This window comes from Mustelus asterias, chromosome 19 (genome assembly GCF_964213995.1).
Source record: "Mustelus asterias chromosome 19, sMusAst1.hap1.1, whole genome shotgun sequence".
NCBI classification, from domain to species: Eukaryota; Metazoa; Chordata; class Chondrichthyes; order Carcharhiniformes; family Triakidae; genus Mustelus; species Mustelus asterias.
The window spans coordinates 64,334,608-64,350,340 of NC_135819.1; the positions used below are offsets into that span (position 1 = coordinate 64,334,608).

General features: G+C 42.4%; 1 protein-coding gene across 1 annotated transcript in view; it reads right to left on the reverse strand.

Moving 5' to 3' along the window:
- Nucleotides 1-8,915, reverse strand: part of LOC144507503 (uncharacterized) — a 74,165-nt gene extending 65,250 nt beyond the window's left edge. Inside the window, exons 1-3 of the mRNA XM_078234628.1 lie at nt 8,715-8,915; nt 5,856-5,945; nt 1,357-1,433 (exon numbers count right to left, since the gene is read on the reverse strand). Coding sequence (XP_078090754.1) covers nt 1,357-1,433; nt 5,856-5,945; nt 8,715-8,915 — 368 coding nt within the window. The remainder of the gene's footprint in view (nt 1-1,356; nt 1,434-5,855; nt 5,946-8,714) is intronic.
- Nucleotides 8,916-15,733: the final 6,818 nt, after the last annotated feature.

The window sequence follows — 15,733 nt, forward strand, 5'->3', positions numbered from 1 at the left end:
CGTCCCAACGCCTGTATTCAATGTTCTGACCGATGAAACCAAGAATCTAGCTAATGAAGCTCTAACCCTAGAAATCCATCCCTTGAAATTCAGGTAATTTAGTGCTTCTGTTTGTTTGACCTGTTTTGTGGAACTAGATGTTTGGATCGGGCTGTAAATCCTAAATCAGGACACCAAGATATGTATCAGAAATGAGCTACATGCAAATCAGTGAGAATATGGATTTTAATTTAATTGTTCAACTTCAAGGTTCCATGGTGTACATCTATGCAGTCCCCAAAGATAAAAGCTTGGCAGCTTGTTGCAACAAAAACACATCACCATAGAAAACAGTACACCCATAAATAAATCACTAATCCAACCACGGCAACAACAAAGGCTATGTTTGATGCATTCCATGAGTTGTCAAAATACCGTATCATGGTTAAAAACTGAATATTGTCTGCTTTGGATGATAATTCTCCAGTTAGAAAAAAGAGATATAAAAATGTCAGTGCAATTTAATCGAGAGGGATTCAGTGTTTCATGAATATAGGTCCCCAGAGTTATCAGTGTCAATGATAATCAAAGTACTGAGTTGAAATTTGCTCCTTGCCCAAACATTGAAGTTCCATTTTGCTCTTCGGGGTGTTGCGCTCAGAAAAGTAGGTATAAGCTTACTAGTGGCCTATGGTTAAATGCATTGTCCGATGTGGTAGCAAACACAAGGGCCGGAATTTTACCAGCACGCCCACCCCGGAATCAGGGCGGGTGAGGCTCACAGAACAGAATTCTCCGTTGGCCTCGGCGGGATTTTACGAGCCTCGCCTGAGCGAGGTTGTAAAATACCGGCCAAAGTCTGTAGTTCAGTTCCCACTTCAAGCAGTTGAACTCGATTTGGCAGTAAGGTGTGCGATATAATTTGCCTCAGTGCCGCTGGGATAGGGGATGAAATGATCAGAGTTTGATTTCTGATCACTGTGCAGTGTTTGCAGTAAAGTGTGCAAAGCAAGGACAGGATTGAGCCCAGCTGTGATGCCCTCTTGTCAATGAACAGACTAAGACATTAAGAACATAATAGGAATAGGACTGGACCTATTGCCCACTGCACCTGCTCTGTCATTCAATACAATCATGACTAATCTGCCTCAACTCCTTGCTCATGCCCATTCCCCCTACCCTTTGATACCCTGAGACTTCAACAGTCAAGAATCACAAATAAAGAATCCATAGAACCAACCACAGAAGGTGTCAACAGCTTTGGGGAAGAGAAGGAAGCAACATTTAAAATATATACACACGTTTCCTACTCAGTTCTGTTTATCTACAGTTATTTGCATCTGATCAGCCCATCTAAATATTGCATAATATGTTTACCTCTTCTGCTCATTAACCTCAGGTTTAGAAAGCCCCTCTTCTTCACTATCCCAGGGGCTTGAATCAACAGTATTTTCCTAAAAGCAATCAGAGACAGGAATGCCATAAATAGTCCCATCACAGTCCTAAACTTTGTAGAGTGAAAAAAACAATGAATTAATCACCTTTAGAGAAGAAAAATCAACACCCTCCATATAATTCCTTTCAATATATTCACTATTGTTAAAATAAGATTCTTAATCATCATAGTGATTTAGTTATACACTGGGGTTCATTGTGTCAGTGAAGTAAAGCAATACTTCCCCATTACAAAGGGTTTCTATGAGTAGTTTGGTTCCTCATAAACCCAGTCCTGCCTAGTTTAGCATGTTCCTTCCCAGTTTAGCACTTAAAACAAAAAAAAATGCAGATGCTGGAAATGCATTGAAGTACTACATTTAATGAGGATATCCTTTACAGGTTTCCTTCCATTTCAAAGCCAGCAAGCTTTTTCCCTTTTCCTGGCCTCCATCGAGACATGGCAACCCCACCCATCCCTTCCAGGTGAAGTACATTCTGGAGGATCAGAGCTATATGTTCTTCCCATTTGTATGTGACTACACGGGGAGACATTGCTCTTTAACCAGAGCGATGAGAACCATGTGCAAGAAATCTCCCTCTGACACTATTCCACTTGTTTCCACGATCCTTGAGACTCTATAGAGAGACCATTGCTGCGGCATCATAGAAAAACTAACCACATGAGCCCCAGTCTGGTATAATGATTCACCCGGGAGGATGGAGGCTTGGAATCAAGAGTTTGCTGGCTTCTACCATCTGGGCTCCTTGGAAGGATCCCCCCTCCCTCCCTTCTCCCTGCTTCTGGCTACAGCAAATGGCATAGAATGATCTACACCTTGATGGGATCTCGAAGTTATAAGACCCATGAGCCGGGAAAAAACCTGCTGCCGTGTGTGCATAGAGAGGAGTACACAGCTAAGCATGGTTGACAACCAGTTGCCTCATGCTGATTACAGTGTCCCTTTAGTCAGCCACTTGTGCTGATCTTGAACTTCACCGACCTGAAAACACCCTACTCCTACTTTGAGGGATCACACTTAATGACTCTATGCATTGTCAAGATCAGATTTGAAAAATGGTGTGCATCACCATCCAAACTTGGTCCACCGCCTACTACCATCCCCCTGTTACCCCTATCACTCTTGACCCACCCAATATCTCCATTCCTCTCCCCTCTGTCACATTTGAACCTGTCCCCCTCCTCCCCTTACCTTCGATTACCACCCACCTCCATTTGCCTTCCCTCTCTTTACAGCTGACACCTGCTTTTGTCCGTATGCCCACTGGAAAATACCCCACCCATTATCAAAGCCACCTGTCTAGTCTGTGCTCCACCACAATGAAATTTTAACCTATGACATGATCACCTGGACCTGCCACTCTTCAGCACCCTACTGCCCGCCCACCCCCTGACAGTGACTGCTCTCTCTTCTGACCAGTTCTCCAAATTCAACCCCCAGGACTCCACCATCAACAGCACAACACCACCCTCGAGAACGCACATCCTTTAGACACCACCCTCTAGAACCCCACCCTTTCCCAGACAATCTCTTCCCCACCCCAACTGTGCTCTGTAGAGTTCTGGTCACCCTATTATAGAAGGAATATTATTAAACTAGAAAGAGTGCAGAAAAGATTTACTAGGATGCTACCAGGACTTAATGGTTTGAGTTATAAGAAGAGGCTGGATAGACTGGGACTTTTTTCTCTTGAGCATAAGGAGGCTTTGGGGTGATCTTATAGAGGTGTATAAAATAATGAGGGGCATAGATAAGGTAGATAGTCAACATCTGTTCCCAAAGGTAGGGGAGTCTAAAACCAGAGGGCATACCAGGATGATAGGGAGTGGGATAGCTTGATCTTGGTTTCAGATAAAGCTCGGCACAACATCGTGGGCCGAAGGGCCTGTTCTGTGCTGTACTGTTCTATGAATAGGTTTAAGGTGAGAGGGGAGAGATACAAAAAGGTCCAGAGGGGCAATTCTTTCACACAGAGGGTGGTGAGCGTCTGAAACAAGCTGCCAGAAGTAGTAGGAGAGGCGGGTACAATTTTGTCTTTTAAAAAGCATTCAAACACTTACATGAGTAAGATTGGTACAGAAGGATATGGGCCAAATGCAGGCAATTGGGACTTGCTTAATGGTAAAAACTGGGTGGCAAGTTGGGCCAAAGGGCCTGTTTCCATGCTGTAAACCTCCATGACTCGATAATCCCAGGGTGTCTCCCCACACTTCCCCAGTCAGTCTTACTTTATTCCCGGGCTTCGCCTGCCTCTCCTGTCCAGCCTTCTCCACCCTGCCCCCAGCCTGTCTCCCCTGTCCAGGCTTTGCTCCACACTAAACCTCCTTCCTGTCTTCACCTGTCTCCCTGCAGTTTTTGTCATCTGATCTGAATGAAGTTATGAGGGTCCCCAAGAAGGCAAAAGCAGCATCTACTGATTTCAAAGAAGTGAAGCTCGCTCGGTGCATGCCATTTATATACAGCCATAAAAGTGCATGTTCTAATTTCTCGCTCATTGCAAATTATTTTGGTGGGAGGGACTTAGTTGAGAAGCTTGACCTGCCTTTAAACTCCCAAAAACAAAATTCCTACAGTTCATCACAATGTGGGAATCTGAATTTTGGGCTCACACAAAATTAAGTTTCCCTTCCCACCACGCTTCCTGCTGCTTGTGGAACCAGGAGATTCCGGCCATTAACTCGGTTTCTTTCCACAAATGCTAGGTGACCTCTCAGTATTTCCAGCATTTTTTTGTTTATATCCCATTTTAGTACAATTTATTTTAAAGTCCTTCTGATTACTCCTTTCAATCCGGATGGCAACTGTTTTTGTTTAGATGTTGTTTATATTTGTTAATTAATCAACTCAAAACTTCCCTATTCCTTTATCTGGTTAATTTTCTGATTAATCTTAGATTTAAGGAATTCTTACAATTTTGGCCATCAAATATCAACAATGATATTCCCAGATCAGATATAGCAAATTTATAAAATATTGAGTAAAATTCCCTCAATTTTATCCCAACAGCAAAAGATTAATTTCTTAGTATTTGATGTATAATGCTATCAAACTCTCACGTAAGCAAAGGTTTATGACTTTGCTACCATATAACACATTGAAAACCTATCCCTAATAGTTGTAGTTCCTTACTAGAAGTACATCAATGTGGTAATGTTGCACTCATTAATCTAAATGAGACTGCAGGCAGGGGTTTGGTTCTAATGTGGGAGTGGCAACGAAGGGGACAGGTGTGAAACTTCTTGACACCGGCTGGCATGCTGGTTCCCTGCCAAGATCCTGATTTGAACAGTTAGCCATCCTGAAGTGTGTACGTACACACACGTACACACACACACGCGTATACACACACGCGTACACACACACGCGTACACGCACGCACGCACGCACGCACGCACACACACACGATTCTGACATTGAGGTCTGACCCCAAATGTTAAATCCTAGCCTGCAAGCTTCGTACCAAATTAGAGTAGTCAAGTTCACTCATGCCAACAAGCAAATGGATTCAATTTAATTTACAGAGAGTTTCTACATATAAGTGAATTTCATTCTACCAGCTGGGCTGAATTCAAGTCTAGTTCCCAGAAACAAAAATAAAGCAATTTCTTTTAGAAATATATCATAATTAAAAATTAACATAAGTTTCTCCAGTTGCCATCCAAACAAAGTGTCAGTAGGTTATGGATTCCAGTCCTAGTCCAGAGGCATATATAGGCTGATGTTTCATACAGCATGTGTAATGTTGCATTACAAGTGACAGCCTCTTTCAGATGATATATTAAACTGAGGCCGCAACTGCCTCAAGGCGAATGCATAAACTTCCATAGCAATAGTCTGTCGTGTTTCTCTGTACAACTTACATTCTAAGAAGTTTAACAACACCAGGTTAAAGTCCAACAGGTTTATTTGGTAGCAAAAGCCACACAAGCTTTCGGAGCTCTAAGCCCCTTCTTCAGGTGAGTGGGAATTCTGTCATAAACAGAATTCCCACTCACCTGAAGAAGGGGCTTAGAGCTCCGAAAGCTTGTGTGGCTTTTGCTACCAAATAAACCTGTTGGACTTTAACCTGGTGTTGTTAAACTTCTTACTGTGTTTACCCCAGTCCAACGCCGGCATCTCCACATCACAACTTACATTCCACAGCAAATACAACCAAAACAGATTATCTGGTTTGTCTCATTGCTGCTGGTGGAGCCTTGATGTGCATACACAAGCTGACGCTTTTGCCAACAAAATAACAGTTGGCTACATTTCACAACAATTAATTGGCTGTGAAAGTCTTTGGGGTGTCCTGAAGATGTGAAAGATGCTATTAAAATGCAATCTCTTCCATTTGTACTCATTTGCAAGAGGGTTATAATGAATAAAAAAAGTCAAAAGCAGTCAAAATACTACAAAAAGCACTTGAATTTTCCATACCTGGTATTCAGGCGTTTTTTCACTTATTGTCACTATGTTTTGTTTGCTGGAAACTTGACTTTCCAATGAGCTGCTTTCAAATTCACTATCCTTGTATGGAAGCAAAAAAAGTTCTATAATTATCAAAAATTGACAAACATGTGATTTATCACACCCACCTCATGCAAACATGATGCAGGAATGTACCACTACTGATTCATTCAACCACACAATCTCCTGAGATATGTAAACATATAAAATAAATTGAATCTGATCTCGGAAAAACTCTGGAATATTCTTCTCCCTGTCCCTCATGCAAGCAAGAAAAGTTCTAGCACAAAAGGAGTCTTTCAACTCATCAATTTGGTGCTGGCTCTTAGCAAAAGCAAGTGGAAACTAATTCCTTATCCTGTTCTCTCTCCTCAGAGCCTTGTGTCTTTCTTGGCTTCTTTTTAAAAGGGAAACTGAATAAATCTTTGAAGCCTGCTTTAACTTTGTCTGTGACAAAGCATTTCTTGGCCCAACTCTCATTTGTTTGAATAAATTTCTTCTAAACTTTCCCCTGATAATTCTAAGCAACAATTTAAAATTAATGTTCCCTTTTGACTAACTCCCTAAATAGAAGTATTAGTCTTTCCCTATTCAACCGATCAAAACCTCTTTTAAAAATATATTCATAACCACCTTGCTTCAATGGAATAGATCCACTGGGAGAAGGAGAGATTTTCCCACTCATTTTTTGGGAGTACCTAGTTGAATGAATTTGCGGCACTCTACGTTACAGAGTCCACCGGGGGATTTGCGCCGGTAACAGGGGAGCGGGGCCTAATCCTGTCCGAGAGGCCAGCGTGCTGAGCAGCCACTGCGCATGCACCAATCTGTCAGTACGCACTGCGCACCTCGCTTCCCCACCGCCCCCATTCGCCAGCCTCCTGCTCGCTGGCTTCCCAATATCATCCCCAACCCCCTCCGCTAATCGCCAGTTTCCCTGACCCACCCCTCAATCGCCGACCCCGATCATCCCCTCCACCCCAACAATCCCTAATGCAGAGTGTGCAACAGTTCCACCCCTACCACCACCGATCGGCCCTGCCCCTCAGAAGGCCCCACCCCATTGGCACTGTCCTCTGCTTCCGACCTCCGGGGGAGGGGGGGGGCATCAATGGCCTTTACCCCCACTAGCAAGGTTATCACACCTGGTCCCCTTTTTCCCAGGGTGGAAGAGTCAATTACTAGGGGGCATAGGTTTAAGGTGCGAAGGACAGGGTTTAAAGGAGATGTATGAGGCAAGTTTTTTTCACAGAGGGTGGTGGGTGCCTGGAACTCGCTGCCGGGGGAGGTAGTGGAAGCAGATACTATGGTGACATTTAAGGGGCGTCTTGACAAATACATGAATAAGATGGGAATAGAGTGATATGGTCCCCGGAAGGGTATACCGTCTGGGGCTCGTTAATAAGATAGAAATTCAGATTTCCATATTGTAAATAGCTTTGCACTAATTTCTGGCGTTGAGGCTGATTACGTTTTTAAAAATGGCCTGGAAAAGCTATGATCAGGTGGACGCCAGTCCGCTACAGGCCCCCAGCTGACATTTCTCGGCCCACTGCACTACTTGAGCAGTCATGATGTGGAGATGCCGGCGTTGGACTGGGGTAAACACAGTAAGAGTATTAACAACACCAGGTTAAAGTCCAACAGGTTTATTTGGTAGCAAATGCCATTAGCGCTGCTCCTTCATCAGATGGAGTGGAAATCAGCAACCGCTGAACCCACTCTCCCTTTTTAACTTTATTTTTTGGCCCTGCCCCATTTCAGAGATCCAACAGGAATCATCTGGATTTTTCATGCCTCCAGCTTGAACTCTTGGGGTTACTGGAAAATTGGGTAAAACGTCCCAGGCAAGGGGAGGTGGGCTTGCTTACATTCAAGTAAACCCCCTAAAAGTGACACTCTATCTATTTGCTTGCCTTTTGATATCTTACTGTTCGCTGATACTGAAATTGAATAGGAGGAGGTAGGAGATAGGGAGCAAAAAAATGTAGTTAAACTCCCTAAAAGCGGCACCCCAGTTGGGATCCCAACTTCACTCACATGCTTCCCATTTTCCAGGGGCAGGATTAAAGGCCAACAGGAAGCCCCATGAAGCTGGCAGGTAAGTAATTAATAAATGTAAAACAATTAATTATGTTATAATCCTCAGTGGCATTGTGGCAATGTCTCCAGAGGCCCAGGCTAATGCTCTGGGCAAGTGGGTTCAAATCCCACCATGACAGCTGGTGGAATTTAATTCAGTTAATAAATCTGGAAGATAAAGTTAGTCTTAGTAATGGTGACTATGAAACCATCATCAGTTGTTGTAAAAACCCATCTGGTTCACTTTACGGAAGGAAATCCTGACCTTGTCTGGCCTACATGTGACTCTAGACCTACAGCAATGTGATTGGTTCCCAATTACTCTCTGAAATTACCTAGCAAGTCACAAGTTTAAGGGGAATTAGGGATGGGCAACAAATGCTGAATGGCCAGTGATGTCCACATCCCATGAAAGAATAAAGAAAAAGATTCTGTATTTTCCAGCCAAGGTACACGTTTTCATACCTGTCAGCAATTTGCCAGGGTCAACTGCAACAAGTGCACACTGAAACTGACAAGCTGGAAAGGTTTGGACCAATGAAACTGAAGTGTTCTAGCCAAGGTTAGGTGACAATCTACTGCTGCTTGACAAATGATTGACAACTTCTTGGAAAGCACTTCACCTACCGAGCACCTCAAACTTTTAGCTGCACTTCCCTGCTGCCAGGCTTCACCAAGACATAGGAGCAGCCAAGTAGCGCTACCTGGCATCTATGTTAGAGTGAGAGGAAAAGCAGCATCACAAACAGCAGCAGGAGCAGCAACACCAACAGGAGCTGATGCTTTTCTCCAAGCCACATGCTCCTCCTCTTTGTATACGCAGATAGAAACCGAGATCCTGTTAGAAGGAGGCAGAGGATCTGCTTGCCTGACATGTCTGAGCACCACAGGCTCAGGTTTTTGCTGCAGGTTGCTGTTGATGTTTGCAGCCAACCAAAACAAGGCCATGCTTTCCAGTGACCAATAATGTAGATGAGGGAAGGACAACATTTGTGGAGGGTGCCTGTGAGGCATGGGTGTGAGAGGGCATTAGAAATTGTCCACACCAGCTTTATTGTTGCAAGAGCAATATATTTTCCAAATTAAAGCTTTGGCACCATTGAAATACATCAAAAACACATCAAAAACTGCATGAGCTATCACAAGGTGTTGTTTTAGCCTGACAATGCTAAGAAACAAACTAAAAATCATTTGAGAGTAGCACTGGCTTTTGCTACCAAATAAACCTGTTGGACTTTAACCTGGTGTTGTTAAACTTCTTACTCTGATTAAGGCAACATGGAAGAACATAATTCCCATTATGTTGCCATTAATTTAACAATATTTCAAAAATAACAACTTGCATTTATATAGCACCTTTAATACGGTGACACATCCCAAGTGACATTTGATTTGATTTATTGTCACATGTATTGGGATACAGTGAAAAGTATTGTTTCTTGCGCGCTATACTGACAAAGCATACCGTTCATAGAGTACATAGGGGAGAAGGAAACGAGAGGGTGCAGAATATAGTGCTGCAGTTACAGACAGGGTGTAGAGAAAGATCAGCTTAATATATGGTAGGTCCATTAAAAGTCTGATGGCAGCAGGAAGAAGCTGTTCTCGAGTCGGTTGATACATGTTATTAGGCTTTTGTATTTTTTTCCCGACAAAAGAAGGTGGAGGAAAGTATGTCTTGGGTGCGTGGGGTCCTTGATTGCGCTGGCTGCTTTTTTGAGGCAGTGGGAAGTGTAGATGGAGTTAATGGATGGGAGGCTGGTTTGCGTGAAGGACTGGGCTACATTCACAACCCTTTGTAGTTTCTTGCGGTCTTAGTGTTACTCTTGATATTTTGGACAATATTTATCATTCATAAGGGCGTTTGGGCAGAAGACCAAAAGTTTGGTTGAAGAGGTACATTTTAAGGAATGTCATAAAGGAGAAGAGAGATGTGGAGAGGTGAACAAGTTGAGGATTAGAATTCTAGAGCTTAGGGCCCTGACAGCTGAAGGTATGGCCAGAAATGATGGAGCAATTAAGGTGAAGGATGTGCAAGAGGCTATCATTGAAGCAGTACAGATATCTCAGCGTGCTGGAGGGCTGGAGAAGATTACAGAATTAGGGAGGGGCAAGGCCATAGAGGGTTTGAAAATAGGTTGAGAAGTTTATGCAGTCTATGTTAGTTTAGAAGGATGACTTCAATTGGTCTCAGTGGTCTTGGACTTGAAAGGGTGGAAGCAAAATACAATAGATTGAGATTCTGTGATTCCTGCAGTAAAATGTGCATATCAGGGGAGGGCAAAAACCTGTGGCACAACACCTAGCCAGATTTATTGTCTAGAAGCACACATGAAGAAAGCCACCTTCCAAACCCATGATTTCTAGCACCAAGAAGGACAAAGGTAGCGGAAACACCACCACCTGTAAATTCCCCTCCAGGCCAAACACTACCCTGATTTGGAACTAGCTCACCATTCCTTCGCTGGGTCAAAATCCTGGCACTCCCTTCCTTACAGAACTGTGGGTGTACCTTCACCACATGGACTGCAGCGGTCCAAGGTGGTGGCACACCAACACCTTCTTAAGAATTATTCGGGATGGACAACAAATACTGGCCTAGTCCGTGACAGCCTCATCCCATGAAAGAATAAGAAATGTCCACCAGAGCAAAATATTGAATGTCTTGCAGCACGCATGGAATCATATCCCAACAAAATTGCACCAGTAGAGGAGTGAAGAAAATCAGAGGGTGAAAAATATATTTCTTGAAACCACTTGTTACATGTCTGGAAGTGAGAAAGGGGTCCAGTAAATACTCACCAGGCCACTTATTTTAGAGACAGTGGAAAACTTCTTGACTACGTTGCTCCTGTCTGTCTCTCTATGCATCATCGTGTCTGAAAAAGTGCTGTGCAGGGACCCAGTATTGAGCTGTCCATCTAGCTTTGTCTGTAAAAATCCAATTGATTTGTAATAATTAAGAGCTTATTTTTTATATACAGTTTTCATATCTATAAGAAGAATACAGTTGAAAATAAAACATTCCTTGTATCATGGTATTGAGGCTCATCTTAATAATGTGAAAGGAGGACAGACTTGTATGAGTGTTGTGCCTTTCATAATCCAGATATCCCAAAGCACTATACAGCCAATTAATTACTTATTGAGCTGTAGTCACTGTTATAATGCAGGAAATGCAAAAGACAATGTGTGTGCAACAAGGAGCAACAAACATAAGATGCATAACTGAAAAGTATTTTTTTAGTGATACTAATAAATATTAGCCGGAATGCCAAGATAAACTCCTTTGTTGTTCTTCAAGTAGTGCCACGGGATCTTTTATGTTCACCTGAAAAGAAAATTAGGGACTCAGCTTTAATGTTTCATCAATAAGACAGGGCCTCCAGAAATGCAGCACCCCCTCAGTACTGTAATAAAGTGTCAGCCTGGATCATGTGTTCAAGTCATTAAGACTCAAATCCATAAGCTTTTTACTCAGATGAGAGTACTATCACTGAGGCATCATCAATATCTTAGGAAAAGGGAAAGAAAGTCTGGATGGAGTAAGTTTATTTCAAAGTACTCCTCTCTCTCCCCTTCCACATTTCATGTAGAGAAAAATGATTTATCGGCAAGAATTTTATTCAAAGCCATAAATTTTATTACATGCAAGAATGCCTTTGAATCAGGCCTGCCACTCCATTAAACTACTCCTTGACATCTGCAATGAGATGCAGCTCAATACCTCCTCAACCTCATTGGGAACATCATGGGCCAGGACTTAATTCGATCCGGAGAGGTGATTTGGCGTTCTCTTCTTAGGCAGTCCTTCAGAATGGAGAATGACTTGCTTCCACTCTGCATCAGTAGGTTCTGAGATGGCTGGTAAATCCAATGTGTGATCTGCATACTCTGCCGTACGTGGGGCAGTTGATGCCTGAAGAGCTGGATAGATGGTTTGCTAGAAGGTTTGGATGTTCCCTCCAATGCCTAACTTTGTCTCTGCAGGTTCCAGCAATCTCTTGAAATGTTTGGTGCCTTCCCGAAGGAGCTTTCATGTCACAAACCGTGGATTCCCATGAGTTGGGAGGTATATTTGACCTCTTTAGGGATGCTTTAAGGATGTTTTCACTGTCCTTCTGGGAGTTTCCTGCTACAACTGAGTTCCAAGTAGATCAATTGCATTTGGAGTTTGGTGTCAGGCATATGAATGCCATGTCCTGACAACTGGAGGCTCCCTAGATAAGGAAATAGTCCACATTATCCAGGATCTTGCCAACAATTTTAATCGACAGGGGCCATGGGAGCTGGTTGGAATAGGTTTTCCAGGTGTTTATCAAAAGGCCCATTTTCTTCTCTGCTTCGGAGAAGGATTTGACAAAGACCTGGAGCTCAGTTTCTGAATGAGCGCTTACACAAGTGTTATCATCTGCATATTGAAGTTCTATGATTTAAATTGGGGTGGTTTTGGATTGAAGACTGTGTAGGTTTAACAGTTTCCCATCTGTCCCATAAGTTATCACCCTCCCTGTGAGTAATTTTCCCGAGGTGAGGCACTATGTTGCAATAAAGATGAAAATGAAGAGAGCTGGTGCAACGTCACAGCCTTGTTTGAACTGAGTTTTCACTGCGATAGAGTTTGTGGAGGTTCCATTGGTCAGGATCAAGGTTTGTATGTCATTGTGGAATAGGCAGAGGATGGCGAAAAATTTCTCAAGGCAGCCAAATTTGAGGATACCCCCTAAACATTCATGGTTGAGAGTCAAAGATTCAGAGGTACCTAATCCTTGAAAACTATTATGCTGATTAGTGGTACAGAGTTCTCAGTCTAAGACCCCTGGAGTTTAGTCAATATTCACAGTACTACCCTTTTGATTCTCTTCATTATTTTAGATTTTGAACTTTCACCATTAGCAAAACAAATCTCAGAAATGAAGTCACAAGCCCAAACCGCTTTCTACTTTTAGAGTTGATAATGCAGACCTTCCAACTCACTATAGTTTCTGAACAATGGCAATAACAATTAAAGAGGATGAGAGGCCTAGGAATTATGGGAAAAATCATGCTCTTGTTATTATTAGTTTCCCAAAAAAAAGCAATTTTTGGCAAAGAAATACACTATAGGCTCCAATTTTCTACAAATTGCTGGGAAATTTGTGCCACTCCATCATTAGCCTTGACAAAACCTGAAATTGCAGCCTTGCTATAAGCCTTTTGCTCCCCATTGCAATTAATTGCATGTTGTGAAATTGTTGGATTGGCAAAATAACTGCAAATTAATCTCGCAGCTGCCATTCAGGGCTGGTAATTATTGTTGTAAAGATGATGATATGATTTACGGTTCTGAGTTGAAACTCAAGTATGGAATACCCAAAAAGGTAACAAATGAAACTGTGGAGTCTCAGTCCAACAGGTGGTGAGCAGTCCCTCGAGGTTTGTTAATTTTTTGCTTCATCTCTGCTGGCAGTATTTGTGTGTATATTTTGCCATCCATATTATTGTTTGTATCAGAAGGCAACCATTTTCAGGTTGCAAGGTTGCTTTTATCACTCAGAAATTCAAAATAAGTTTATTTTAGAAAATAATTTTGGGACACAGTGTAAGAGCAAAACTGTTTGCAAATGTCGCAGACCTACCCTGCCATCACTCATCATTAACTTCTCAAGGATCAATACAATTAACATACACAACAGGGGTTGCAATGTCCTCCTGCTTATTTTTAAATTACTTTTTACTTTTCCTTTATCTCTCTTTTAACTCCTCTTTCCCTCTTAATTTCTCCTGTATTTAACTTGACTCTAAATCAAAAAGGGAATTTACACACAAAGGCAGGGGGCATGGCTGAGGTGTTAAATGAATACTTAGCTTGGTCTTTACCAAGGATGCAAATACTACCCAAGCCATGGAGACAGACAAGGAAACTGTTCCTAGAAGGGCTCAAAATTAACATGGAGGAAGTGGTAAATAGACTGTCAGTACTTAAAGTTGACAAGGCACTGGGATGCATCCAAAGATATTGAAGTGAGAATGGAAATTGCAGGGCGTTAGGCATATTGTTCCAGTTTTCTCTAGACTCAAGGAAGGTGAAGGAGTACTGGAAAATTGCAAAAGTTATACCCTGTTCAAAGAAGGATGTCAAGATAGCCCCAGCAATTACAAGACCACTGAGTTGAACATCAGTAGTGGGCAAACTTCTAGAAACAATTATTAAGGATAAAACTGGTAGTCACATGGAAAAACGTGAATTGATCAGGGAGAGCCAGCATGGATTTCTAAAGGGGAAATCGTGTTTAACTAACTTACTGGCGTTTTTTAAGAGGGTAACAGAAAGGGTAAATGAGAGTAATGTGGTTGATGTGGTGTACATGGACTTTCAAAAGATATTTGATGCAATGCCATACAACAGACTTGAGAAAAGTTATAGCTCATGGGATAAAAGGTAGAGTAGCAACATGGATACAAAATTGACTGAATAATAGGAATAGGAAGGAGAGAGTAATGGTCAATGGATATTTTTCAGGGGGGAGGAAGGTTTGGAATGATGCTCCCCAGGGGTTTGAATTGGGACACATGCTTTCCCTGTTATATATTAATGATCTAGATCATGGTGTGCAGGGGAAGGTTTCAAAGTTTGCGAATGATACAAAACTTGGAATTATTATAAACTGTAAGGAAGACTGGGTAGAACTTGAAAAGAACTTGGTGGAGTGGATGGAAAGGTCGCAAATGAACCTCAACGTGGAGAAATGTGAGGTGATGCATGTGAGGTAACTTATCAAGAACATGGAGGGACAATACAAAATAAAGGGTAAAATTCTTAAGCGGGTGCAGGAGCAGAGGGACCTGGGAATACATGTGTATAGATCATTAAATGTATAGATCACCACAGCTGTAAGGCTCACTGGCCTGTAGTTCCCAGGCTTTTCCCTGCAGCCCTTTCTAAACAAAGGCACAACATTTGCCACTCTCCAATCTTCAGGCACCTCACCCGTGACTATCGATGATTCAAATGTCTCGGCTAGGGGACCCGCAATTTCCTCCCTAGCCTCCCACAATGTCCTGGGATATACTTCATCAGGTCCCGGGGATTTATCTACCTTGATGTGCGTTAAGACTTCCAGCACCTCCTTCTCTGTAATATGTACACTCCTCAAGACATCATTATTTCCCCAAGTTCCCTAACATCCATGCTTTTCTCAACAGTAAATACTGATGAGAAATATTCATTTAGGATCTCACCCATCTCTTGTGGATCCGCACATAGATGACCTTGTTGACCCTTAAAAGGCCCTACTCTCTCCCTTGTTACTCTTTTGCCCTTTATGTATTTGTAGAAGCTCTTTGGATTCTCCTTTGCCTTATCTGCCAAAACAATTTTGTGTCCCCTTTTTGCCTACCTGACTTCTCACTTAACTCTACTATACCCCCTATACTCTTCAAGAAATTCACTTGATCCCAGCTGCCTATGCGTATCATGTGCCTCTTTCTTCTTCTTGACCAGGGCCTCAATATCCCGAGTCATCCAGAGTTCCCGACTTCTGCCAACCTTGCCATTCACTCTAAGAGGAATGTGTTTACCCTGAACCATGGTTAACACACTTTTGAAAGCATATGGGATATATCCACCAGTACACTGGGAGGGGGAGGGGGGGGGGGGTCTAAAGTGCATCATCAACAGTGGAAATATTGTTTTAATTTGATTGAAGTTTCCTTTAAAATTTAAATTTTACTTTGTTGAAGTTTACTAGTTTGTGCCCTTTTAAGGGGTCACTCATTATCAACAA